This window comes from Mustela erminea, chromosome 1 (assembly GCF_009829155.1).
Source record: "Mustela erminea isolate mMusErm1 chromosome 1, mMusErm1.Pri, whole genome shotgun sequence".
In the NCBI taxonomy this organism is placed as follows: Eukaryota; Metazoa; Chordata; class Mammalia; order Carnivora; family Mustelidae; genus Mustela; species Mustela erminea.
Genome location: NC_045614.1, coordinates 2,237,578 through 2,264,245, shown reverse-complemented (window position 1 = coordinate 2,264,245; position 26,668 = coordinate 2,237,578). Strand labels below are relative to the sequence as shown.

The 26,668-nt window shown below is 66.0% G+C and overlaps 1 protein-coding gene and 1 long non-coding RNA gene across 4 annotated transcripts; one reads left to right on the top strand and one right to left on the bottom strand.

Annotated features, from left to right (window-relative positions):
- The first annotated feature begins 248 nt into the window (after nt 1–248).
- LOC116569510 lies at nt 249–4,977 on the top strand. Its single transcript, XR_004277063.1, has 2 exons — nt 249–367; nt 2,535–4,977. It is a non-coding gene; the product is annotated as an uncharacterized LOC116569510 (long non-coding RNA).
- GNA11 (G protein subunit alpha 11) lies at nt 2,824–24,174 on the bottom strand. 3 transcript variants are annotated; one of them, XM_032305792.1, is made up of 7 exons: nt 23,973–24,171; nt 12,650–12,834; nt 10,455–10,609; nt 9,890–10,018; nt 6,999–7,155; nt 6,746–6,956; nt 5,250–5,687 (listed from the first exon to the last, which is right to left on the bottom strand). In XM_032305792.1, exons 1-7 carry the CDS (start codon nt 24,106–24,108, stop codon nt 5,497–5,499), a joined length of 1,164 nt encoding a protein of 387 aa, XP_032161683.1. In that variant the 5' UTR covers nt 24,109–24,171; the 3' UTR covers nt 5,250–5,496. The 3 variants fall into 3 exon arrangements, with proteins under 3 accessions (XP_032161688.1, XP_032161683.1, XP_032161684.1); XM_032305793.1 differs by having other exon boundaries at nt 6,746–6,899; nt 7,026–7,155; nt 23,973–24,165; XM_032305797.1 differs by lacking the exons at nt 5,250–5,687; nt 6,746–6,956 and adding an exon at nt 2,824–2,949 and having other exon boundaries at nt 6,993–7,155; nt 23,973–24,174.
- Between the last annotated feature and the right edge of the window lie 2,494 nt (nt 24,175–26,668).

Genomic DNA, 26,668 nt, shown 5'->3' with positions numbered 1-26,668 from the left:
GACCTAAGCTGAAGGCAGTCACTTGACCCACTGAGCCACCCAGGTGCCCCTACAGGTGACATTTGGATCTATGATCCTCCTGCTCATTTTTGTGTAGGTCAAGGTTCTTCCTGCTTCCCTCCTCTCCTTCCTCCCACACCCCCTCCCCCCTCCCTGCCCTGCCTGTTGTCCCTGCTCTGCCCTCCCCTCCCCCCCCTCCTCCTCTTCCTCCTCCCCCCCCCCCACCTCTTTCTATACCACTTCTTCTTTTCCTCCTCCTCCTCCCCTTCCTCCTGGTTAAATTCCAGCTTGGGGCTGCCCTGAGGAACCAGCCGTGGGCACTCGGCACACACCGTCTGATGACCGTCCTCCATCTGACTTTCTGGGGGTAAATATCTACGTGTGGCAGGGCTAGGTTATGAGATATTTCCCAGATACTATCTTTTTTTTTAAGATTTTTAAAAAATTTATTTGTCAGATATATAGAGAGCGAGCACAGGCAGAGCGGCAGGCAGAGGCCGAGGGAGAAGCAGGCTCCCTGCCGAGCAAGAAGCTCCATGTGGGACTCGATCCCAGAACGCTGGGATCATGACCCAAGCCAAAGGCAGCTGCTTAACCCACTGAGCCCCCTGCTGCCCTCCCAGATACTATCTTTTGCCAAAGTGCATGCACCGATTTGCACTCCCACTGGCTCTGGTGAGTTTTCTTGGGCTGCACTTACTCCCTCTCTCTCTTATTCATAGGCAACATACTCCTCGCTGCTTCTCTGGTATTAAAAATGTCCTTTCTGCTTGGGGCACATGGGTGGCTCGGTTGGGCGGCCAACTCTTGGTTTCGGCTCAGGTCATGATCTCAGGGTCCTGGAATCGAGGCCCACGTGGGACTCTGTACTCAGTAGAGAGTCCGCTTGGGATTCTCTCCCTCTCCTTCTGCCCCTCCCCCCCCTTGTGCTCCCTCTCCCTCTCAAATAAATAATCTTTTCCAAATGTCTTTTCTGGGGGTGCCTGGGTGGCTCAGTGCGTTAAGCCTCTGCCTTCTGCTCAGGTCATGATCTCAGGGTCCTGGGATCGAGCCCCACATGGGGCTCTCTGCTCAGCAGGGAGCCTGCTTCCCCCTCTCTCTCTGCCTGCCTCTCCGCCTACTTGTGATCTCTGATTCCATGTCAAAAAAATAAATAAAATCTTAAAAAAAAAAAGTCTTGGGACGCCTGGGTGTCTCAGTTGGTTAAGCAGCTGCCTTCGGCTCAGGTCATGATCCCAGCGTCCTGGGATCGAGTCCCACATCAGGCTCCTTGCTCCGCAGGGAGCCTGCTTCTCCCTCTGCCTCTGCCTGCCATTCTGTCTGCTTGTGCTCGCTCTCTCCCTCTCTCTCTCTCTCTGATAAATAAATAAAATCTTTGAAGGAAAAAAAAAGTCTTTTCCGCTTAATGAGGAATGAGATATTTACATCATTTCCAAGTACCTCCCACTCCTCCGATGCTGGGTATATGGCCCCTGAGGGCCATGCTGTCCATCCCTGGACCCTGTCCTTGGCCACAGCTGAGGTCATGCGCCGCCGAGGTGGCCCAGAGGCAACCTGGGATACCAGGTTTTCAGCGGATGAATCATTTCTTTGGAGGAGACAAGAAGTCCTCATCCAGTGGCCCCACTGCTAGTTTTACACTTTAAAGACAGGTTCTCGCACACCTGTGCTCCTGGAAGCATCCTTCCCAGCAGCCCAGGTGTCCGTCCACCGGCCGGCAGGGCAGGCTTCGGGGGCGTGGGAACGCGGCTCTGCAGGCCTCCCGCCTTGAAATTCTCCTGATGGCTCGACAAAGGCCCCGCGCGGCCCTTGAGCCCCGACCTGCGCCAGGCGGGACAGCCGCGTCTGGCGCGCAAGTCCCGCAACCGCGGGCCCGCCGTCAGGGCAGGCGGCTGGCCCCTCCGTGCCTCGGATTCCCTGCTGGAGCGGAGGAGAGGCCCTCCCCGGAAAGACGCGGTCAGGCTGCAGGTGGGCGGGAAGACCAGAGGCTGGCGAGCGGCGCCTGCCGGCCGCGGGGGGCATGACGTCCAGGTGCGCGGACGCCGGGGCAGGGCCTCCTCCGCCTCCCCGCCGCCCACTGCCCGGATCCTGCCCCGTCCTCTGCCTGCACCGGGCCAGCCCCCACCGCGCCCTCCAGGACCGGAGCGGTCCCCTTCGCCCTGGATCGCCGGCTCCCGCCCTCGCCCCCGGTCCGGCTTCCCCGCAGCGGCCACCAGAGGGCGCCCACGAGCTCCCGAGTCAGGTTCCCGCACCCCTGCTCTGCCCACACCCAAGGCTCCCCACCTCCTGGGGCCCAAGTCCTTCCCCTGTGATCCCCTAGGCTCTGCACGACCTGACCCTGCCCTCTCCGTCCGCCCTCCCCTCCTCCCTCTCTAGCCCTCGCTCACTCTGCTCCAGACACACAGGGCCCCTGGCTGTGTAAGCCCAATGTTGCCCCAGGACCTTTGCATAGGTTATGCCCTCTCCCTGGAATGCCCTGTCCTCATGTCACTATTGTTGCCCATCCTGCCCTCCTACTCTACTTTTCTTCATAGATTAAGCCCTGGTGATAAGTGCCTGCCACGACACGAAGGGACCCCAGGACACTGTTGAGAGGACCCAGACACGGGACACATCCCGCGGGACCCCACTCCTAGGAGGGCCCCAGAGGAGTCCCATTCGCACAGAGAGGAGACGGTGGGAGCCGGGACTCAGGCAGGGGTGGGGAGTCCGGGCTTCGTGGGGACAGAGTCTCCATGAGGGGAGATGGAAGGTTCTGGAGACGGAGGGTGGGGGTGTGGGAGTGCTTCACACCGCTGGGCAGTGCACTTAGAGACGGTTAAGGTGGTGAATTCTATGTTATGTGTACTCACCATTTTTTAAGAAGGAAAAAGGTCCGAGAGAAGATCGCCGAGACGGACCCAACCTCCTCAGTTTACATAAGTAAATACAGAATGTCCAGGACGCAGGCTCCTGGGTCCCCGACCCCGAGTCAGGAGGCACATCTGGCCAGATGCTCCAGCCCCGCAGTCTAGACAAATGAACCGGAAGTCGGGGCCAAGTCACAGAACCTCAGAGCAGGGGGCCATGGAGCCCGAGCAGGGCCGCTGTGGCCGCCGCACCCATGAGCTCACACAGCAGCCGGCCGCGCGGGGACCAGGCAAGACCCTCCAGAGCTCGGGCGCCCCTGCAGTGCCCACCGCCCACCTGCTATGGCCAGTGAGAGGAAATAAGCCAGAGGGGGCCACAGCATTTAGGAACAAAATTTATTCCAATTTAAAACAGAATTCATTTCAGGAGAAAGATATGAAAAGTCAATTTCCATCAGCTCTCTCTGGATTAAGGGGTCAGGGCCCCAATGCGCGGAGCGGAGCCTGCTGCCCCGCCCCCGCCCCCAAATGGCAGCCTTGGCCCCGGGAGGTTGGCACTGAGCTAACGGGCCTGTCCGCCAGCGCGCACAACAATACATGCATTTCAAATGACAAAAGGTTTAAAAACAGTATTTTTATATAATATTCTTCTTTAAAATAGGTTAAGGTTGAAACCGTCTGAAATCAGGACTGTATAATATACAAGTATAACCAGAGGGGACCAGCGGCGGTCTCTCGGGGGCGCTGGCACCAGGCTGTCTCTCGGGCGAGCAGGGGATGGGGGACCAGGGCCCCTCTGCTGGGACCTGACACAGTCGGGTGGGGGGGGGGGATGGAGCTCCCCAAGGTGGAAAATGAGAAAAACAAATCCCACACAATGGGCGAGGGAGGGGCCCGGGCCACCCAGGCCCCACTGGCACTGGCACAGAGTGGGTCTCCGACCCTCTATGGCACACAGCAGTGTCCCCATCCTCCGGCCCTGGGCCCTCGGGGTTCCAGAAGTGCCGGGCGGGGGTGGCGTGGCGGTCCAGCCAGACTTTGGCTCTGGGGTGCTTGGCACACTGCTCCCTCCGGGAAGAATGAATACTTTGGCCCAGTCACACCCTGCGCCCCCGAGGCCCAATCCACCTCCCTTGTGATCTGGGCCCGAGAGGCGCTGAGACCTCGAGGTGCCCACCCTGCGAGGCCCCCGAAGTCCCTGGGCAGGCCCCCCCCAGCAGCACCGAGGGCACACGCTGCGGACTTTGGCAGGCCCCCTCCCTTGCAGGACTGTCCCCAGAGAGGACGGATCACTAGGAATGTCGCCGCCCCACCCTGCAGAAGCTGCCCGCGGTCGCCGCCAGCCCCCTCCTTCCTGTGACAGCGTCAGGAGAGCGCGGGGAGCGAGGCCAGGCCTGGCGTCCTGGTGTCCGGCTTGCTGTCCGAATTGCTTCTCCTGTGGGCGGGCGGCCCGGACCAGGTGGGGGGGGGGGGGGGCAAGGCATCACTGGCAGCTCGTTCCCGCTACGTTGTGCAAATCAAAACAAAACAAAACCCACAAAAAACACTGTAGTGCTCAGTCTGCGTCAGATAAAAACGCATCCCCCCAAACACAGCCCCCGCTTGTTCCCACCCTCCGAGCCCCTCAGAAGGAGGGGGCCCAGGCAAGGCAGCCCATGGCTCTGGCTCAGTGCGTGGCCGTGGCCGTGGCCAGGCCTGGAAGCCACGCGGGGCCGCGGCACCAGCAGCCGCCGGCCCTCCACGGCTCCAGGCAAAGTGCGCGTCGTGCTGCGTGCTCGCCTCCCGGGGGCCGGGGGCTGGGGGCTGGGGGGGGGGGCAGAAGTGGGAGCAAGGGTTTGCGCCAGAGACCGCGCCTGGGAACCGCCGCGGGCAAGTCCCTTCTCTGCCGCTCGGGGACTGACCTGAGAATATTCTGAAAGAGCCCCCTGCCCCCACTGCTTCCAAGTTGGCTTCAAAACAGAACACATCGAAACCGACTCCCAGTCCGGCTCCCTGGGCGCAGCGGGGTGCCCACGGCCCTCGGCGGTGTCTGGACAGCAGCCTTTGGGGCCCCAGGAGAGCCCCCAGGCCCCGATGTCTCCTGACCGCGGAGCCTACGCGCTGCCTTGTTTCCTCACCAGAAGCAAAGGTTAGGCACTTCCCAGGGCGGGCAGCGGAGGGCGCCGCCCACCCCCACTTCTTGGAGTCCAGGACGTCAATAACTTAGGGAGCGAAAGAAAGAGAAGTCACAGTCCTGGGGCCTCGGGGTGAAGGCCAGGAGGGGGGCGCGGGCCGGCGGGTGGCTCTGTCCCCGCTGAGCGCCGGGGGGCCGCCGGCCCGGGCTGCGGCTGCGGCGGGGGCGCGGCACTCGTGGGTCTCTTCGCGGGTCTTGTCTTTCTTTTCCTTCTTTTTCTTTTTTTCTTTTTTTTTTTTTTTAATAGAAAAAAGCGAGCCACGAGTCAAGGCCAGGAAAAGGCGGCCTCGCCGCTGACACAGGTGAGAAGGTGCACGAGGTGTATAGAAAGAAAGACGTAGGTCCCCTGATAACTGTGAAATAAAAACCCTTTGTTAAAAATATGCAAACAAAATCAACTCTTCGGCGAGCAGAGCCGGCGGCCGGCGGCCGAGCTGTCCCCCGCGGCGGCCGAGCTGTCCCCGCGGCAGCGGCTCAGACCAGGTTGTACTCCTTGAGGTTGAGCTGCAGGATGGTGTCCTTGACGGCCGCAAACACGAAGCGGATGTTCTCCGTGTCGGTGGCGCAGGTGAAGTGGGAGTAGATGATCTTGTCGCTGTCGGGGTTCAGGTCCACAAACATCTTCAGGATGAACTCCCGGGCGGCCTGCGCGTCCCGCTGTGGCCCTGGGGAGGCGGAGGCAGGGGCGGGTGAGCGAGGCCGGCCTGCACCTGCCGGGGGGGTCACAGACACCCACGGGGCGCAGACTGATAGCTGGGCGCGTGCAGAGACACCCACCGGGCACGGACAGACACAGGGACAGAGACTTGCAGTGCGAGGACTGACACCCGCGGTCTATGGACGGACACTCGCCGAGCACGGACAGGGCACTGGCCAAGCAGGGGTGGCACCTCCTGCCTCCCCAGTGGGAGCCCCGGGGCTGATGGCCAGGCCCATAGGGGAGCTGCTGTCCCCCGAGGCCGCTGCTCGGCCACCGCCGGCCGGCCTCCACCCAGGGGCCCTCGGCCTCTCAGCCCGCAGCTGCCCACAGACACCCCTGACCACCTCCAAACTGCCGCGAGCTTCCTGCCCAGCCCCACGTCCTCCCACTGCACTCCCACGGCTTCCACCCCAACACCCACACCCAAACACGCACGGGTGCCCACACGTGGGCACACACGGAGCCACGTGCCCCTGCTGCCCTGGCCTTGCGCACACAGCCATCGGGCCACGGGCATGTCCCTGAGGCTCCGGACTGGCCAGGCCCGGACTGCCCTAGAGTCCCGTGTCATTTCCCCGTCCTGCGTGTGCGGAGGCAGCTGCGGCGAGGCCACACAGCGAGAGTGCCGGAGAGGGGGCTGGGGATGGTCCGTGCTGCTCTGGCTTCTGTTAGAGCTCAGGCTGACTCGGAGGGGAAGAGGGTCCTGGGTCACCCCCCCAGTCCCAGGGCTTCATTCCCCCCCACTCAGGCTCCAGGCAAGCAGGGACCTGGGAGCAGAGTGGCCCCGTGCACCCCTCCGGCGGCTGTGTCCACGAAGCTGCAAAGACCTTCCGCTCACCGAGGCCGGGTGGGGGCGGCACTGAGGTGCGGAGGAACACGGAGGCTCCCCAGCCCCCACCGGCCATGCCACAGCCTCCACCAGGGTCCGCATCCCCCAATCACCAACACACGAGGCCCAGAGAGCATGGGGGGGGGGGGGCGGCGAGCCCGGCCCCGCCCCGGCCCCCGCGGCGCGCCGCTCACCGTCGAACTCGGGGAAGTAGTCGACCAGGTGGGAGTGCAGGATCTTGTCCTCCAGCAGGTCCTTCTTGTTGAGAAACAGGATGACCGAGGAGTTCTGGAACCAGGGGTAGGTGATGATGGTCCGGAACAGGGCTTTGCTCTCCTCCATGCGGTTCTGCGGGAGGAAGTCGTGAGCACCACGGGCGCCCAGGCCGCGGGGTGGGGGCGGGGGGACGGGGGGGGGACGGGGGACGGGGGGACGGGGGACGGGGGGACGGGGGACGGGGGACGGGGACCTCACCTCGTTGTCCGACTCCACCAGCACCTGGTCGTATTCACTCAGGGCCACGAGGAACATGATGGACGTCACGTTCTCGAAGCAGTGGATCCACTTCCTCCGCTCAGACCGCTGACCCCCCACATCCACCATCCTGCAGGAAACGGGGGGCTCAGCGCTGTCCCCCCAACCAACCCCTGCCACCAACGAGGCCGGCGTCTGTTAGAGCCTGGAAGGCCCCCGAGTCTGTGAGAGCCGGCAGAGCCCCCGCGCCCGCATGTGCCAGAGCCGAGAGGACACGCCGCCCCCAGCAGCCGCGTCTAACGGAGGAGTCACAGGACAGGAGTCCGCGAACCCGGCGCTTACGGGGACCAGATACAGGCCAACCCCTGGACCCGAGGTCCCACATCTGGAGACCCAACCCCTCGCCTGGGCTACATGCACGACCGTCGGCCAAGCACCATCCGTGGAACGCAGCAGAACGAGACAAACCGAGGACGCCCGCACGCCACGCTGGTCCCGCCTCGCCACCGAGGGGGTGGCCCACGGAGCGACACGCTTCCCCTGCTGCCGGAGCAACAGCAGGTCGCAGCTCCCGCTGGCACGAAAAGCACATGCCATCTGACAGTCCGGAGGCTGGGCTCCTGGGCAGAGGGGGCAGCCGGGGGACAGGAGCCGCACAGAGACGGGGCAGGGGCTTGCCGCCTGCTACGGGGGAGTTCCTCGGCTTTCTACGATGTGGAAAGACGCTACTTTTTAAAAGACGCCAAGAGCAGGCAAGCAGAGTGGCCCACAGAAGGCAGGGGTCCCCCCAGCCAGGCCCTGCCAAGGATGGGGGGTTGGTGGACATCAGGGTCGCCCGGGGCACAGCTAACACCAGTGCGGCCGCTTGGCGGGGCTTGCCCCGAGGAGACTCCACCAAGCACAGGCGGACGGTGGACGTGCCAGGACACCAAAGGGACGGCAGGGTGGTGACAGGAGAGGGTGGTGACGGGCCAAGGGCCCCGTGTGAGGCCTCAAGGACCGCAGCAGCTGTGGCCGGTCTGGGGCATGCCACGGGGGCAGACAGGCACCGGGCCCACAGCCTTTCTGGGCCACATGTCTCTCCAATTAAGGTCCCCTGTCCGGGACCAGGTTCATCTCCTCACATGGCCAGGGCAGCTGGGCCATGACCCAATCCCGCTCCGGTCAGGGGACCCTATGGGCACCCAGCTAGGGAAGGGACTGGCCGGCAAAGGGCTGGCAGTGCCAGAGGGTGTGGACCCACGACAGAGCCAAGTGCAGACCGGGGAGGGGCAGCAGGGAAATCCCGCCGGGAGGAGGTGACACGCACAGCCTGAGCTCACAGAGGGGAAGGGCGGGGGCCGGGCACTCCGGGCAGAGGACCAGCAGGCAGAGGCGGCGCCGCAGTCAGGGGGAGGCCCGGGGGAGAGCCCACACGGGGGCCGGGGGCGTGCTCGGCCCAAGCCCCAGCCTGTGCCCCACAGGCCTCAGCTCCAAATTCAGAGGTGGCAGCCCCACCAAGGACCCAATTAGACAAGAAAGAAAACCCAAACCCCGAACCCTCACCAGGAAAACGCACATCGGACCCGCACAGGGCGGGGGCGTAGGGCTTCCGAGGCTCCAGGGACTCACACAGGGATCTGGCAGAGGCCCAGCCGGAGAGGGAGGGTGCAGGGGGCCAGAGGGGCACCCAGCTCTCTCCCGGCAGGTCCCTGTCGTGGGGGGGGGTATCTCAGGCCAAAGGCTCCTCAGTGCTCTCCAGAGCTGGCGCTCCGAGGCCACAGGGCAGAAGGCCATGGCCAGCGACAGCTGCCACAGCTGCCCACCCTTCTGGGACCCCTGCTCCAGGAGCACCAACTCCTTGCCCAGCGGGAGCCTAAGCAGGGAACCGGGGGCATCATGATGGGGTGCTGCGAGGCCTTCCCGGCAGGCAGACAGGACCCGCCCCGCCTGGGCCTCGGGGCACCGGGCTGAAACCTTTCCTCCAAACTCAGTGCCCCCAGAACCCGGGGCTGAGTCCCCGCGGATGCCATCAGTTAAACGACACCAGGCTAGAGTGGGGTGGCCCTGCAATCACCAGAGGGAATTACAGACACGGACACACAAAAACAGGCCGTGTGACCGCAGGGGCAGGGATGGGGCAGGGGACACGGAGGGCGGCTGATGACCCCGGGGAGCCAGGAGACGCCCCTCACCGCCTCAGAAGGAACCGGCCCCACCCACGCCCTGATCCTCGGCTTCTGACGCTGGGACCACAGAAATGCCTGTGGCTTCAAAACGCCCGTCTGTGGTCATCCGCGGTGGCCCCAGGCGACACGCTCGTCCTCACCACCCAGCGGCTCCGTGGCCTCATTGCATGGCGGGCCCGTGTCCTCGAGGATGGCCCCAGGTCTACCCAGGCCACACCCCCTGCCAGGACGGGGCCCCATTCTGCCCACATGCCAGGAACCCCCATGGGCCCAGGAGCCGGAGTCTGGAACCACCCGTCACCTGGCTCCGCACGGGTCCCCAGGCCCCTCTACCACCTGTGGCACCCGCAGCTCCAGCCCAACTCCAGATCCCCTGCCCCACCGACACACCCCGGCGCCCTGCCCCAGCCACAGGCCCCAGAAGGCCCTCCCCTCCAGGCTGGCTCTGGCCAGAACTGCCATGGCCCTTACTGCTTCCGGGACATGGCTCACTGCAAAACCTGGCGACATTCATGAGTCTATCTCCCGTCCTGGTTCGGAAGCTCCCCGAGAGCAAAGACCGAGACCCAGCCAACCTGTCGTGGTCCCCACCGCAGGTGCGAACAGCCACCACCATGGCGCACGGTACCCACAGCAGCCCCGGCGCACGGAACCCCCGCATGGCCCCCCCGCACACGGCCACCAGGCCACAAGTACCTGAAGATGATGTTCTCCAGGTCGAAAGGGTACTCGATGATGCCAGTGGTGGGCACACGGACCCGAAGCACGTCTTGCTGGGTGGGCAGGTAGCCTGAGGTGGCGATGCGGTCCACGTCGGCCAGGTAGCTGCGACACAGAAGGCACCGGGTTGCACGGGCTGGCAGGCAAGGCAGGGGGTTGGGGGGGGGACAGCCCGGCCACCGTGGTCCCTGAGCAGCAGGAAGGGGCCCAGCGCTGAGCCTCACCAGCTGGGGCGGAACAGCCGGAGCACTCGGGACAAGGTGGACCCAGGACACTGCAGAGGCCTCCCCACCCCGCCCTGGCTCTCATGGGACAAGAAGTCAGGCTGGCTCCGGGGGACCCCCACGGGGCTACCCGAGGACAGCCGCGGCGGCGGGAGAAAGGGGACTGGCCGGGAAGCCGGGCTGCAGCCTCGCTTCTCCAGATGAACGTCCCTGCTCCGGCCCCGGTGTGGGCTCAGGGTGGGGCCCACCAACGCCGTCAAGCACGCCCGGCCCTCCGGCCCTGAGCAGCGTCCCCGAGCCCCCCATGGCCTACTCACTACTTGGCGGAGTCGGAGAGCTGGTACTCCCGCCGGCGGTCGTAGCACTCCTGGATGCCGGGGTCGTCCCACAGGGTCTTGATGGCGTGCACATAGCGGTGCTCGAACGTCGTCACCTTCTCCACGTCCACCTCGCGGATCAAGAGCGCGTTGGCCTGCGGGGCAGGAGGGAGAGCCGTGGGCTCGCCGGCGCCTGGGCCCCACGGGGCGCCCGACCAAGCGGGGACCTCCGCCCCACAGCGGCACGGACACATGTGGGCACGGAGCAAGAGGGAGCCGCAGGGGCCGTCCCTCAGTGGGAGGTCCCCGTGCCAGAGCCCGGGAGTGAGGGGGCTCCTGGCGCCAGGCCGCGTGGCTGTGTGCCCCACACGTGTGCCCCAGTGTGGGGGCAGCAGGCGGCATGGGAGCAACCACGTAGACGAAGAAGCAGACTCCGCGAAAAGTGACCGAGGGTCAGACCCAAAACAAAACAGGCACCGCAATGAACCCACCCCTGCAGCAGCCCCCCGCCCCGTTTCGCAGTAAGGCAACAGGACCACCTCCGATGTCCGTCGGGCCTGCACCCCCACCCCCGGCCCACGGCTCCTCAAACCCCAGCAACCTCTGAAGGGAGTGGGGGCCGGGCAGGGCGCTGGCCGGGGAACCTCCGGGGCTCGAAACTCGGGAGACCCCGCTTGTCCACGTGCCTGTCGGGACAGGGCAGCCCAGCCGGCCACAGCAGAAGGTCTGGGGAGACACACCTGGGCAGAAGCCGAAATGGGGAGTGGGGGAGCCCTAGCCCGCGCTCTGAAAGCCGGGAGAGATGCCCCGCACCGGTGCCTGCAGCCGTGGCCTCCAGCCTTCACCTGCCCCACAGTCTGGACCTGCAAAGGCCGACGCCGGCCCAGGAAGACACCCCCAGCTGTCGACGTGTGACAGCCTCGAACACCCCAGAGGACAGTGCCTTCGGCTTTGTGGCCCCAGCTCCGTCCCTGTACCCAATGCCATCAGGACGATACGTCAAGGAGCAGGCACCGTGTGCAGCAACAACACCGTATGGACCAAAAGAGGGTGCCGTGGGCGGCCGCTGCGAGACACAGAGGGACACGGATGGTCCACACACCGGCCTGCGGTCAGATGCTGCAGCGGACCCCAGCCGAGCATACAACCCAAACCCCGCCCCAGAGGGCCGCCCACCCAACACCGGGCCCGGCTGGGGGTCCCTGGTCATCTGTGACCTGGGGACAGAGGGAGGAAGGTGCCAAGTGGAAATGTAGCAGTGGCCTGGCGGACGGCCCTTCTTAAGCCTGAAGGCGAACGGATTCACTAAACGCGCCCCGTGTAAGTACGGACTCCCGTGCCTCACGTCAGCCCAGGGCAAACCTCCAGGGCTGACCAAGAAACCCCCAAAATCAGACCTACAAAAGCCAAGCCAAGAGGGGCCACCGGCGAGTGCCCACCGCCGCCCGGCCGGGGACACACTGCACAGAGGGGCCGGCGGCTCCTCGCGAGGGCAGACCCCCTGCTGCCCCGTGAGTCCCCGTCTCCCGGGGACACGGCCGGGGCAGTGGCGACAGGTGTGCACACAGATGCGGCACGTGAACGTCACCGCGCAGCCGTCCAGGAACCAAATGCGGAAACCCAGCGCCCGTCTGCGGGCGAGCGGCTGTGCACAGCACGTCCACCCGCACACGGAGCGTGACGCAGCCTCGGGCGCCGGGCTGACAGACGTGTGAGAACAGCCGGAGCAGCAGCGAGGCCCCCGCACAGCCCCGAGGACGGACCCCGAGCCCACGACACACAGGAAGGGGACCAGACACAGGAGGCCACATGGAGTGTGAGTCCACGCATGCGACACACCCTGACCAGGCCCCTCCACGGACAGGAAGGGGCTCGTGGGGGCTGGGGGCTGGGGGCGGGGCGTTGACAGGTGACGGGGACCTGGGTGCCTGGTGGTGATGGAATGCTCTGGAACTAGACAGAGGTGATGGCTGCACAGCCGTGTGTGTCAGAAAGCCGTGAACTACACACTACGGGGAGACCTGCCCCGTGAGTGACTCTGGTCTCGAGGAGCCGTTACTCTGGAAACAGGAGGGGAGAGGCCCTGCCTACCGGGAGGCACACGGGGCACGGCGCTGAGGGCTCCCGGCCGGGAGGACCGAGGCGCGGTGGGGAAGGCAGGTGCCGGCGGGTGCAGGGCGGGCCCCAGGCCTCACCTTGTTCTGCTCGTACTTGTACAGGATCTTCAGGGTCTCCATGGCGCGGATCATGGCCTGCATGGCCGTGAAGATGTTCTGGTACACGAGCTTGGTGAAGCCGCGCTTGTCCTCCTCCGAGTAGCCCGCCCCGTGGATGATCCGCATCTGCTTGATGAACGTGCTCTTCCCGCTCTCGCCGGTGCCTGCGGGCAGGGCCGTGTGAGCGCCAGGCCGGAGCCCGCCCCCGCCCCCCACAGAGCAGGGTCACTGCGGGTCGGAGCCCGGGGACTCGGCGCTCAGGGGGCCGTGGGGCACCCTTGGCCAGCAGCGGCCGCTCTGCAAGGGGCGTCCCCACTGCAACCTGGTCACACCCCAAAGCGTACAGCCCTTTGACCCAGCGGGAAACCGAGGCCCAGCGTGGGCAGGGGGTGTCTGCAGGGCACCCAGCACTGAGGTGCGGAGCAGGCGGGTACCCCAGGCGTCCAGCCCGGTCACACGGCAGACGACGGGCCTCCACACGCACTCAGCGCCCCAGAGGCCGCCGTGAGGCACAGCCGTGCGTCTCCGCCAGGCGCCATGGCCTCCTTGACCAGTCAGGCCCACCGGCCCCGTAGGACCTGCCCACGCCCACGGTGGATGGCACGTCCAGTCTGACAACGTCTCCGTGGACCCCAACCACACTCCTCATCCGGGGCCCCACGAGGATCACCTTCACTTTGGGGCAAGAGTTTAGTGTCTGCACGGAAGCCAGGGTGGTCTGAGGACAGAAGTTGTCCCTCCCCGTTAGCTGAGACCTCACAGACCCACCCACCCGGACGAGTCCTAGGCCCGCAGTCCATGCACGGAGGCCCCCAGCTACCCCTGAGCCCGGCGTCTGCTCCCTCCCGTCCGCCGGTGCACATGGTGTCGGACCCCTCCCTCTGCAGGCGTGAGGGGTGCGGGGCTCACCGGGCTCTTCCAGGCCGCACACTGACCCCCACCTCAGCCTCGAGGGGTCGGGGGATCGGCCGACAGGCGGGAAGGCCCGGAAAGCGGCCACCCATCCACTGTGCCCTCACCCCAGCCCCGCCGGCGCCCTGAGCCGCGCGCTCTGCTCCGCCCCCGCCCCCGCACAGTGCGGCCCGGCGGCCCCTCCCCACCCTGGTCCAGGGGCCAAGCGGCACAGGGTCCTCCATGCCACACAGCCGGCCCAGGTGGAGACGGACCCTGCGGGACGGCGGGCTGGACTCGACTTGCTTCCAGCAGGCAGAGCCGGACAGACAACGGGTGTCGCTTCCGAGACTGGGTCACAAGACGCACGGTGGCCTGCGCCACGCGGTCCGGCACCACGGGCAGAGGGGGATGGGAAAGGGCAGCCGCCAGGCCGTGAGGACTGCAGCAGCGCTGGGGACGGGGGCCGCGGCTACTCCAACCGCGGGAGGGACCCGGAGCCCGGGTGGCCCAGACCCCGGACCCTCGGAGACTGTCCGCCGTGGGAGGCCGAGCTGGGGAGCGAAGTGACAGCAGAGCAGGAGACAACGTCCAACGTGCAAGCACGCGTGGCCTCCGACGGCCTTTCGGACCCCCCTGCTCACAGGCTCAGAAGCCCCGCCTCACCGCACCTGCCGCGGAGGCTTCCTTCCACCCCGTGCCCCCATCAGCCCCGTGGCTGCCCACGTCCCTGCACGGCCTGGGCGGGATCCTCCGTGCGGCCGCTGCCGGCTCCCACACCCGCGACGTGGACTGCACTCCGGAAGGCCCCAGCGCCCCGCGGGCAGGCAGCCCTCCCAGGCCCCTGGAGCCGTGACCATGGCCTGAGGGGGAAGCCCGTCTGCAGGCGTCTGCCGCTGGCCTGCTCGACTGACCACGGCCTCCGGGAAAGACCAGTTCCGTGGGCCCCCCGTGTCCTCCTGTCCTGCAGCCGGGAGGCACTCGGTCCACACCCGAGGGACCGACCACACTCGGGGAGACCTGAGCCCCAGGGGCCTGGGCTGTCGCGCCCGCGCCTCTCTGCTGCTTTCACCAACTGCCTCGGGGCCTTCCCGGGATAAGCACAATGACCGTGGGTCCATCATCAAGGAAGGTGGCTGCCTTCGCGCCATCCCGTCCGTCCTACTTCAGACGACTCACCTCTGCTCTCCAGGTGACACAGGACACCTGCTCGCTCTGACTGACACCCCTGAGAGTTCCAGGGACAAGAAGAAGTGGAAGGGGCGTGCACAAGACCCCACATATCCCCAGAGGGACCCACTGTGGGGACGCCAGGAATGCAATTTCCAATGCAGTTTCCTCTTGACCCGGGTCTGTGCCCCTGGGTCTGTCCCTCTTGGCGCTGTGGACCCCAGGCACAGTCATTCTTCTGGGGGTGCGGCGGAATGTCCCGGGTACTGCGGGGGGCTGAGCAGCGACCCCAGCCCCAGCCCAGGACGCCAGGAGCACCACTGGTGTGCCAAACACAGACCTTCCCAGATACCATCCAGGGTCCTCTGCGAGGCAGGACGGTCGAGGGTTCGAACTCGTTTTTGACAAAACTGTTACAGAAAGGAAACCGCCCCGCCGGTCCGTCAGGCCACGTCCCTCTCAGACAACGGCCGAACAGATGCACACACGCGAGCCAAACCCCGAGACGCAGCCCACGGGTCAGGCGGAAGGGGAGACGAGGCAGGTCCCAGGCGGAGGCCACTCGCCACTGGGAAACGCAGGCCACGGCTCTCGCCACGGTGGGTGGGGAAGACCCACCGAAGAGGGTCTGCGAGCACGTCTGGTGGGAAAGGGACTGGCCTCACCCCTGCTTTTCAAAAAGGAACTGGGAGGCACCACTGGTTAAGCTCTACTCTTGGTTTCGGCTCAGGTCGTGATCTCAGGGTCGAAGATCGAGCCCCAGGTCGGGCTCTGCGCTCCGGGTGGTCAGCCTGGGCTTCTGTCCCTCCGTCCGCCCCTCGCCCCCACATGCGTGAGCTGCTCTCTCAGAAAAATAAACCTTGGAGACAGAAGCAGCCCCTGCTGCACCGCTCCAGGGGCAGTGCACGCCCGCGGAGGGGTCGCGCACACGCACACAGTGGTGTCGGTCAGCGTGACGCCTGTCCTGGGCCCCAGGAGGCCATGGAAGGTGTGGGAGGCACGTCTGTGAAGCGGCCCCCGGCCTGGCGAGAGAGTGGGTCAAAGGAAAACGGGCGTCTGGGGCACTCCCCTAAAACTGAAGCCTGAAATGCGGGATCAGCCGCTGGAGATGTCGGGGGTCCTGGACAAGGGGCATGGCCGAGGTCACGCGGCGTCTGGTCTGCAAAGGCCCCCACGCGGCAGAGTGGCCACAGCAAAGACCACCGCCACGGCTGGCCTGCGGAAGAACCAAAACGCAGACACACGGCGCGGCCGTGGGAGGTGACGGGTGTGCGGCCTGACCTAACGGAGGTGACCGCCCCCCGGCACCTCCACGTATCAAACCCGTGGATCACACCCCACGAACTCGCGCGATACTCATGTCAATCAAATGTCGATCAAGCGGGAGGGGACGGAGGACGCTAGCGGGCACACCAGGCACCCGCCGCGGTCTGATCCGTGACCCCGCCCGGGGCAGCCACCACTCTGCGGGGAAGGACAGAGAAGGGAGGGCGTGGAGGGGGCGGAGGCAGGGAGGCGCCACCCTGGGAGGACAGAAGCGCATCTCCCGGTGGGTACGCTCCGGACCACCGTCAAGGCCAGGTGCATGGGCGTGGCGGGCAAGGGGGCCCTCCACCCTGGCACAGGCCAGGCCTGCTGCCCACGAGGCGCTGGGCCATCGCAGCGTCCGGGAGGGAGGGAGACAAGGAGACTGGGCTCGGCGCAAGGCTGAGTCGGCCAGAGCAACCCAGTTAGCTTTCCAGATGCCCTGCTTCCCGGGCCAGCTGAACCACGGCCATATCAGTCATCTGGGAGCTGGGACTCAGGCCTCTGACAGGATCCCTGGCCCCGGGAACTGCCGCACATGTGACCCAGTGTCCACCTGCCCAGAAGGGTCTCGGGGCAAGGCCTGCCTGGACCTTATGGCCGGGCCCCCCGCAAGCCGCCGCTCACCCGGCCCCTGGGGCCCGGCCACCCCTGCCCTCGCCTCCCGTTGGGCTCTCTCCTGCAGACACGCATGGGGCCCTGGCCCTCCGCCTCCAGCCTCTAGCCTCCAACTCAACCTGCCTGACCCTCGGTCACGCTCCCCCGCAGAGACCTGGTCCCACGTGCCCTTCCAGCTCAGAGCCCTTGACGGCTGCCCAACAAGTAGAAAAGCAAGCCCCCTCCAGCTGAGATACGGGAGGCTCCCAAGCCCGAGCCTCACTGTGCGCACAGGCCCCCGGACCCGCCGGCGCAGCTGCCCCGGACGCACGAGCTCCCGAACTGTGCGCTCAGCCAACACCGACGTCCACGCCAGCACACGTGTGACCGTCAGAGCAGCGTTCCCAGAGCCCGAGACGTGGCGTCGGCCCAGGGGTCCTTCAGTCCAGGCAGATGGTCACAGCAATGGCCCAGCCGTACCCTGGGGTGCTGCTCAGCCCCGAAAAGGAGCCCCGTGGACACAAGCGACAGCCGGATGGGGCCCAGGGGCCTCTGCCACGCGGGAAGGCGTGGAGGACATGCTGCTGGGGGCCCGGGACGGGCGTGGTGTGGAGAGAAGGATGACAGCAGGGTCCCTGCCGTGGGGGACGCACGCACCGGGACGAGTGGTGAAACCCCAGCCCCTCCCCGGAGGGAACCGCGGGGCTCCAGGTTCCGGCTGTGCACATCCCACCAGCGGGCTGCCTGGCGTTCACAGACACATCCGCGGCCCCCACCCGACCCGGAAACAGCCTTCCCAGCATGACTGGCACCTCCTGCATAGAAACTCAAGCTCCCGCCTCCAAGAAGCCCCCCAGCAGCCGGCACCGCACCTGATCCTTCTCCAGAGGACGCCAGCCCAGCCGCCCCTCCGTGAGGTCTGCCCCTCCCGGTGTGCACACTAGGCTGGGGCTCTGCTCGCAGCCCCCGCCCCTGGCCCCTAGCACAGGCCGGCTCATGGAAGGCAGAGCAGAGCACGAGTGTTTTATGAATGAGTGGAATGAACTTGGTCCCAGCCCAACGTGCCGGCTCGTCAAGCATACCCACGGGGCCTCCGCACCCCTGCGCCGGGCAGGGGACTCGATGGGCCGTCACTCCAAGAGCAGGGCCCTAGCATACAGCCCAGCCTGGCGCCTGCCCCGTGGGGTCAGTGGGACACAGCAGGGGCAGGGAGCCTGTGGACGCCCTCTGGGCACGCTCTGACACATCCCCCTCAGGAGTGCTGTGTGCCCAGCAGAGACCAGCTGACGAAGATGGAGGAAAGCAGAAACCCACTGTCCCACCCTCTCCAGGGTGGGGGCTGCTGGGGAGAAGGAGTCTGAACCCAAGCCCCAGGCGGGCAGGGAATGGACTCCAGACGCCAAGGGCCGGGGCCTCTAGGGCAGGAAGCTTGTCTCATCTCCCTGAGACTCAAAGTAAGCCACGGAGCCCTGGACCCCAGGGGCAGGCAGCCAGGCTGCCCATGACTGTGGGGTGTGGGGTGAAGCCAGTAGCCGCCAGGACCACAGAGAGACAATGAGAGCCCCCCGGGGACCTGGGACTCCTGAAATCCAACAGGGACCTTGAGCTGTCTGGACAGGCCTGAGATCACCGGGGACTCGGACGCTGAGAACGGCGGTTCCTGGCTCCTCCCTTGTCACACGCCCTACACACTCATTCATTCGGTGACAGAGCTGTCACGGCACCACCTCTAGGGAGGTGCAGGAACCGAAATGCAGAGGGTGGGTGGCTTGGCTGAGGTCACGCCACCAGCGACCTCGACACGGAGCCACCTGGCCTGGGTGCTTGGGCGGAGCACCCCTCGGGCAGCAGCGGCTCCTGAGAGAGCACAGGTGCCGGGGGCAACCCCCCCCAGGAGGGGGGGGCGCTGGACACAGGGCCGTGTCAGCGGGGGGCCTCCGCCTTGACAGCGGCCGCCCTCCAGGTAGGCCACAACGCCTACTGTACCCGAGGCCCAAATGTGGGAGTGGCTGTCCCTGCTGGTTTGGGTGGGTGTCCTTCACTTGGCCCATGTCTTCTGAGCCCCCACTTTTGTCCCCAGGTTCCTACTGCCGCCCTTCCCGGGGCACCCAGGCAGCTGGGGTACTGTGACCCCCCCCAGTCCGGCCCAGCCCCCCATCCACCCAGCTGAGGCGTGGGGACAGAGCTCACGACACCTCCTCGGAGGTGTGGCTGAGGGACAGAGAGCACGACCACAGCCACGGAGAGACCCTCAGGAGGCCGCCCGCCCCCCGCTGACACTCTCGCCCCAAGGGCCTCCTTGAGCGGCCTGACCCGTCAGCTCCCGCCCGCTGCTCCCGACTCAAAGCCCCGAGCTCCCACCCGGCCCACTGGAGGGGTTTACGCTGCCCCCCGCCCCGCCCCACACTCGGCACCACCAGCCAGCAGCAGCTGGAAACCGTGAGGAGGAAGGACACCCAGACTCCCTCACCTCTGACGACCAAATCGAGACAGGAGGCCCTGCTCAGGCACCGAGGGTTCTGCTGGCCAGGGCGGACCATCCCGGGGGCACCTCCTACCCCGACTGACCCTCGCAATCATCCTGGAAGGTCACCGGGATTCTCTCCATGTCACGGGAGTCAGACGGGAGCAGGCACCGCATTCCAGCACTTTCTGGCTCAGCCCTGGTGGGGCATAACGCCTCCCAGGGCGGTCGTGGTGGCTTTCGCAAGGGGCTGCCACTAGCAGTGACCAGACAAAACAGCTCCCTCTACCTGCTGAGTGCCCGCCGTGGCCCACGGGCGTCCGTGGCACCATCTCACTTAACCCCATGACCGTCTTTCGGGCCCAGGGCGCCATCCCACGGGACGGACGGGGAAGCAAGGCTGGAAGACACAGCCTCACCCCAGAGCGAGTGCGCCAGAACTGCTCCGAGCCGGCTCCACGGGGAGCCCTCAAAGCCAGCCCCCCACCCACGGCAGGAGGGCCTCACGAGGAAGGTGGCTGGAAGCTGTGTCCCCAGCGGCCCCGTCTGCTTACATCAGAGCAGAGCGCCGCACGCCCGGTGGCAACGGGCACGCCCGCGCAAAGAGTCGCATATCCCGGCAGGCTGGGAGCAGGGGCAGGGGCGGTCCACGTCACTCCCACCCCACTTCCCTGGGGGCTTCGAGTCCCACTAGCTAACTGGTCACGGATAGCTCTGCCCTGGGGGCCAGGCTGGCGGGGACCCGGAAGCGGGGAACCGCGGCAGGAACCAGCAGGAGCCCTGCAGCAGGTGAGCAGGGGGACCACCACGACCAGTCAGACGCCCTCCGGAGGACAGATACACGGGCCCCCCAGGACGACAGGGAGGCCCGGGAGCACAGCAACTACAAACCGCTGTGAGTGGGGCCACAAACTCCCCGAACCAGCGAGCCTGGGGGCTGGGGCTGGGGTCCTCTGGGAGCAGCCTGAGTCCTGCCAAGCCCCCCACCGAGGAGCGCCCCTCGTCTCCCCCCCAGCTGTCAGGGCCCCAGGCAAGCAGGCCACCGAGGCCGCATGTCCTCAGGTGACAGGCCACCGCCACCGGCCGGGACAGCAGCAGCCAGCAGGGCACGAGCGCGCGACCACTCCTCCCGCTGCCCGATGGCCATCAGGCTCTGGCCACCCCGCCCACCCGGGGCTGAACTTTGCACCCTGCGCCATCTGGGACGGAGAGGGACAAACACCACCCACCCTCCTCCCCGAGTGCTCCTGGAAGCTCTGTCTGGCTTCACGGCTGCGCCCCAGACACCCGGGGCCGCCCGCCGCAATGCCCGGGGCCACGATGCCGGGCTGCTCAGAGCAGGGCTCCACCGCAAAAATACGAAAGTGAAACCTTCTGCGGTCGAGTATCCAAGACAGAACGCTTCCTCACCGCCCACCGCCCCACCGCAGCGACCAGCCCACGAGCGGTCCCGGGCACGCAGGGAGGGGGCAGAGCAGGGAAGCAGGGAGAGATGACTGTGCCAGCGGAGTTCGGAGGCTGGGCCGGGCCCCAGCAGCCCCAGCAGCCCCAGCGACCCCGGCGACCCCAGCGGCAGGACACACCCGGCAGCTGAGCCCAGGGGGCCCCACGCTAGCTGACCTCTACCAGGCCCCAGGCCAAGGCGGGGAGAGAGCTGTGGGCGGGCGCCGGCATCCTCCGGGTTCACGCAGGGAAACTGAGGGAGGGGAGACCTCAGGGCAATTCTGCGACACTTCCAGACACTGTCCCCAAAGGAAGAGGACCATTTGGACAAAAAAAAAAAAAAAAAAAAATTTAAATTCAGGGACACATGGCACATCCCGGGGGAGGTCACGGTCCTACCACAGCCCAGGGGTAGCCCAGGGGTAACCCAAGGGGGCACGAGAGGCTCCCCGAGGGGGCTTCCCGCTCTCCCAGGCAGCAGGAGATGCAGCCCCGCCCCCCCTGCCCGGAGCCAGCGCCGCGCGGCCCTCCGAGCCTCCAAGCACTGGGAGGCGCGCCCTTCCCACCGCGGCCACCACACCCCATGCCAGATTCCGGGCCTTTTCACTGCGCTTTGGGGGCCGGCGCAGCCGACAGGAAGCCTGTGGAACTGACCGCCCTGCTTTATTTAGAAGTCCCAGAGCCGCCGGCTCGGCCGGGCCAGCACGCTGCACCCCCGCAGTAACACGGTTCCCATGAAGACCGGTTTTCAGACAGGAAGCCTGCCCTAAGGAACAGAGAAGGCGCCTCCGCCGTGGTTTTCTACCAAGTGACAGACCCACGACAGCAAAAGCCTCGCCCAGCAGAGGTCACAGGAGGCAGAAGCCAGCCAGGCCGGCCTGGGACCCCTGTCCAGGAGCTCCTCACCGGGTCTGCGGCCCCCCGCTCCCCAATCTAGAGTTCTCTTCCATAAAATGGGGGGAACCGTAGCTAGTTCTCAGGACCGCAGATCCGGGGCCTGGCAGGGCGCACTCGCTGCCGGGCCGTGCCCTCTACTCCCGTCCCCAAGCAGACAAAAGCCGAGCAAGACCCCGCCTGAACAACAGCACCTACAGAGCCGGACGCCTGCCTTCTACATGTTCACACGCACAGTGCGAACCCCGTGCACACACACACACGGCTTTGCACACACACGCCCATGCCCACTCTGTAAGCAGGAAACAGCCGACAAGACAACGTGCACGGTCTACACCCCAGCTCTACAAAGCGCACCTGAGATCCTGTACTCCCGCGGGGCACCGGCTGGCGGGGGGGTGGGGGTGGACAGGTCCCAGATGGGGGCAATTCTGTCTCCAGGGCACTCCAGGCAGTACCGGGGATGTCTGTGGCTGTCACCACCGTGGGTGCTCCTGGCGTCCAGTGGGTCGGGCCAGGGATGCTGCTCAGCCCCCCACTCCAGCCTTCACGCCCGTCTTCCTGCCGCACCCCCCCCTTTGGACCTGCAAGCTCACTTCTTCCTCCTTTTCCCACCGCCCCCCCCATATCAGAACAATCCCCTGAAACGGGGGCATGACTGCCCATAGCGCAGGCTGGCAGGGAGAGGGCCAGGTGCCTCTCTAGGGTTACAGGGCAGCGGCAGTGCGGGACCAGAGACAGGTGGTGCAGCTGTCCACACCCCCTCCCCCAGGCAGGCACTGGACCCTTTGGGCAGGTGGCCCTGCTGGGTCTCCCAGTCCAGGGAGACTGGAGACACACACCAAGGCTGCAGGAGCGTGAGCCGTGCACTGCTCCCAGAACCCCATGTCCATCCAAACCTCGGGTGCTCAGGATGAGTGGCGGGGCATCCAGAGGCTCACAGGCCCCCAGGAAAAGGCCCTCTGGCAGTATCCTTAACACGCCAATCACTTCTCCGGTCCCCTTCCCATAATAAAGTCCGCGTCATGCTGCAAAACCAGCCACAGCCACGCCAGCCTCCCCAGAGGCCCCCCAGAACCCACTGCAAGTCTCCTCCAAACTCGGAGCTTACTCTCTGCCTGGATTTTCTGCAAAGCTGGCGTATTTTATAGTCTTTGGGTAAACTCAACGCGTCTGTTTAAAAAAAAAAAAAAAACACAAAACAGGGAAGATATTTCATCAAACGGAGGGCCCAGCAGGGCCACTGCAGCCAGGAGAAGCAAGGCATTCCCGCCAAGACCAGCGGCCACGGCCACAGCTCGTTCCCCGGCAGACGCGGCCACGGACACGGCTCGTTCCCCGGCAGACGCGGCCACGGACACGGCTTGTTCACCGGCAGACTCGGCTCCTCTGGACGGTCCCCACCCCCCCAGCTCAGCCCTCTGAGCCAGCGCCTCCTCCCACCCTGGGCCCGTCCACGCTCCTCTGAGGGCGTGTGAGCACTTCCAGCCTTCCCTGCAGTGCGGGAACCGAGCAGAGCTCAGAAGGGCAGGGCAAGGGTTTCTGTTTTGTAAACGACCTTCCTGCCTTGGGCAGTAGAGTCCTTCAACAACCCTCCTCTGGGCGACAGCACTTTGCAAGCAGCTGGGCCGACCTGCTCCCTACAACAGGTGTGCCCTGGGGAGACGAAGACTGGGACCCTGGTGACCGGGACAGGAATCTTCCCCAGGACGGGGAGGCCCCGGGAGAGGAGCTCCCTGCAAGACGAAAGGAATGGGTTTGGGGAAGGGTGATGAGCTGGCCGGCTCTGAGGACCCCCGCCCCAAACGGGAGCCCTGAGGGAAGGAAGGGCTGGCTGTCCCCTCCCGCAGGTGGTGTGCCCTGCGGAGGAGGGGATGGGGTGCTCAGGGGGGACAGACCCTGCGCTTGCTTGCGAACAGCGCTCCACCTGCTGGGAAGAACCAAGGCGAGATCCTGGGAGGTGAGGGGTACGGCTGGTGGACTGCAGCCCAGAGGTCTGGCCCTGAGCAGATGCAGGGTCAGCGAGAAGGGGACATCCCGCAGCCCAGGGAGGAAGGGCCGGCTCTGCGCGGGCAAGGGGCTTGCGGGCTGAGAAGTGGCATAGGACCCGCGCTCCAGGGTTCTGGGGAGCCCCCACCCCCGACAGTGGGGGCAGGGGTCCTCGGTGGAAGGTGCGGGGGCCCTAATCTGGGCAAGAGGGGCAGGGCCGTCCCCACGAGGACCTGGACGCCTGCTGTGCACACAGAAGCCGGGCTGGCTGGCCCCGGGGGACTCCGGAAGCCCCGCACGGGCAGCGCAGGCACGGCTGACCCTGCAGGCTCCCGGGCTGACCCGCGCGGCACCGGCAGGGCCGACCCCCGCCGCACACCTCCCCCTGGGGCCGGGGCTGGCGGTGGACGGCGCGGGCGGGGGCCGGTCCCGCCGGAGCCCGGCGCGCGCTGCGGACGGCGCGGGCAGGGAGCGGCCCGGGCGGCGGGCAGCACGGCGGGGGCGGCCGCGCCCGGCCCGCGGGACCCCGGCAGGCCCGGCCGCACTCACCGAGCAGCAGCAGCTTCAGCTCGCGCCGGGCGTCGCGCTTGTCCCGCCGCAGCTGCTTCTCGATCTCGGCGTTGATCCGCTTGGACTCCTTCACCTCGTCGCTGAGGCAGCACGCCATCATGGACTCCAGAGTCATCGTCCCGGCCGCGGCCGCCCGCCGGCCGCCCCCGCCGCCGCCGCCGCCGCCGCCGCCCCCCGGCCCGGGCCTGGCCCGGAGCCGCCCCGGCCGCGCCCGCCTGGCCCTCGGCGTTCGGCCCCCCGCGCCGGCCGGTCCACCTCGGCCGCCTGCGAGCGCCGGTCCCCGCCTGGCCGCGCACTCCCGCCCCGCCGCCCTGCGCCCGCGCCCGCGCCCGCGCCGCCGCCGCCGCCGCCGCCGCCAACCGCAGCCGCCGCGACCGAGCGACAGCGCCGCACAACCTAACCCGCGCCCGGACAGCGCCGACGGGCGGGCGGCGCGGCCAATGGGAGGGGCCGGCGGCCCGCGCGCCCGCGGCGGGGGCGGGACTAGCGGCGGCGCGGGGCGGGGCGACGCGCGGGCGGGGCGGGGCGCGGCGCGGCGGGCGCGCCCGCGGGTTAGGTTGCGCCGACGTGGGAAGGGGGACGCGCAGCCGGGAGCCGGGCGGGGCCGCCCGGGATTGTGGGAATGTGGCGGACTCGGCGGGCCGGCTCGGCGGCGCTCGGCTCCGCTCGGCCCCGCTCGGGTTCCTCGGCCCCAGGCCGAGAGGTGTGGACCCCGCCGCGGCAGTACCGGGACTGGGGGACCTCGCGCTTCCCTCCCCCGGGAGACGCTGGGGCATCAGCCCTCAAGGTCTCCGGGGAGGCGCCCTGGCATGGCCAGACCGGAAATGAACCTTCCTCTTGTCCGTTAAGCATTAAGGGGACGCCTCCTGTATACCGGGCCGGAGTCCAGCATTAATGCAGCACCTGCTATTTACCAGATGTGGCCCAGGCGTTAAGGAGTGAACTACCAGACACGGCCAAAGCCTTAGGGAGTGCCTACTGTAAACCCTGCCTGGGCCAGGCATTAGTGCAGTGCCTGCTGTGTTCCAGGCGGGGAACAAGCATTAATGAGGTGCCTACTTTATACCAAGCCCCGCTTTAAGCCCTTTAAACCAGCCCTACTACCCGGCTGATTTTATTGGAACGTCGCCGAGCCCTTCCCTGTGCACACGGAGCCCGAGGCTTTCAGCCGGTACCCGCCCAGTCGTGCGGTTTCAACAGCCCTAAACCACTTGCCATCTGGCCTCGCACAGAAAGCGACCTGGAGCAAGGTTCAGACACAGAGAAGGTGCTCAACCAATGCGCTTTAATGACGGCAAGAGAATAAGAGAGCCTGCAGGGTTCCTAGGACAGCAAACCCATTCTACAGACAAGGAAGCTGAGGTTCCCCTGGGCACTGTTCTCTGCTATGGCCCCTCTCCCAGCCCTGACCCGGTGGGACGGCCCCCCACACCTGGCCGTGCCCAGACCCCATCACACACCTTCCGGGCTGCACCTGCTGTTCTTGCTTATCTTGAGATAGGAGGTAAGAGGAGGGTCAAAGTCTCCATTTATTAGTCGAGCCGGGGTGTGGGAAGATTCGCTCCTTGAAGCTTCCACCTCTGGGGCTTGCATCTGCCCCTTGCTGGACACACAGCCAGGGCACAGGGGATGGGGGCGTGGGCCTCCCCCCACAAACAGAAACTCCACGTGTTGAGGGTCGTTCCTAGTGACCACCAGACCATGAGCTCCGAGAGGGCCGCGACTGTAGGGGTCCAGGTCACGGAGGGGTCCTCTGCCCCTCTGCAGCGACACTCCTGAGCACCAGGTCCTAGATGGAGGGAGGCAAGCAGAACCCCTCACCCCTCGTGCAAGTCCCACGCGTGCAGGGGACTTTGTCCGTCTCGTTCTCTGCGGCGTCCCCGGCCCTAACACGGCACCTGGCAAATACTCCGTATTTGTGCTCTGTAAACATTCCCGAAACCAGAGAAGGAGCCCAGCTGTCTTGCATGCTTCTCGTCTTTCTCTGGAAAAGAAGACATCCCTGTACTTTCTTCCCTTCTGTGCTCCTGGTCTTGCTGCGGTCGGCCTCCTCCTCGTCCAGGGCCTAAACCTCACCACGGACTCCTGTTGCCGCTTACTCTGGGTCAGTGTGTAGGTGGCCGGCTCACCCTCCCCAGGCCTGTGTCCCCACCTGCCAAGTGGGGCATAATATTAGCTCTTGCTGAGAGAGCTACGGTAAATAACCGAGGAGGAGATTCTTGAGAGTAGAAGTTTAATGTTTGCTTCAATATATCAGTCCTGAGGGATGGTGGTAGGTAACCTCTAGACTGACCGCAGGGAGACCTGCTTCCTGGTATTCATGGCCAACCCCTGTCCCCGCAACCTGCCCAGCTAGCATGTGGATTGAATGTAGTGATTTACTTCTGATACAGCTATGAAAGATGGGACTTCAACGATTGGGTGACCAGATATTTCTGGGTTCCGGGGGGCTCCTGGGGGGCTCCGTCGGTGAAGCGTCTGCCTTTGGCTCAGGTCATGATCCCAGGGTCCCGGGATCGAGCCCCGCATCCGGCTTCCTGCTCAGTGGGGAGTCTGCTTCTCCCTCTGCCTGCCGCTCCCCCTGCTGGTACACTCTCTGTCTCCCTCTATCAAATAAATAATTAAGTAAAAATAAAATCTTGAAATTAAAAAAATAAAACAAAATTCTGGAAAAA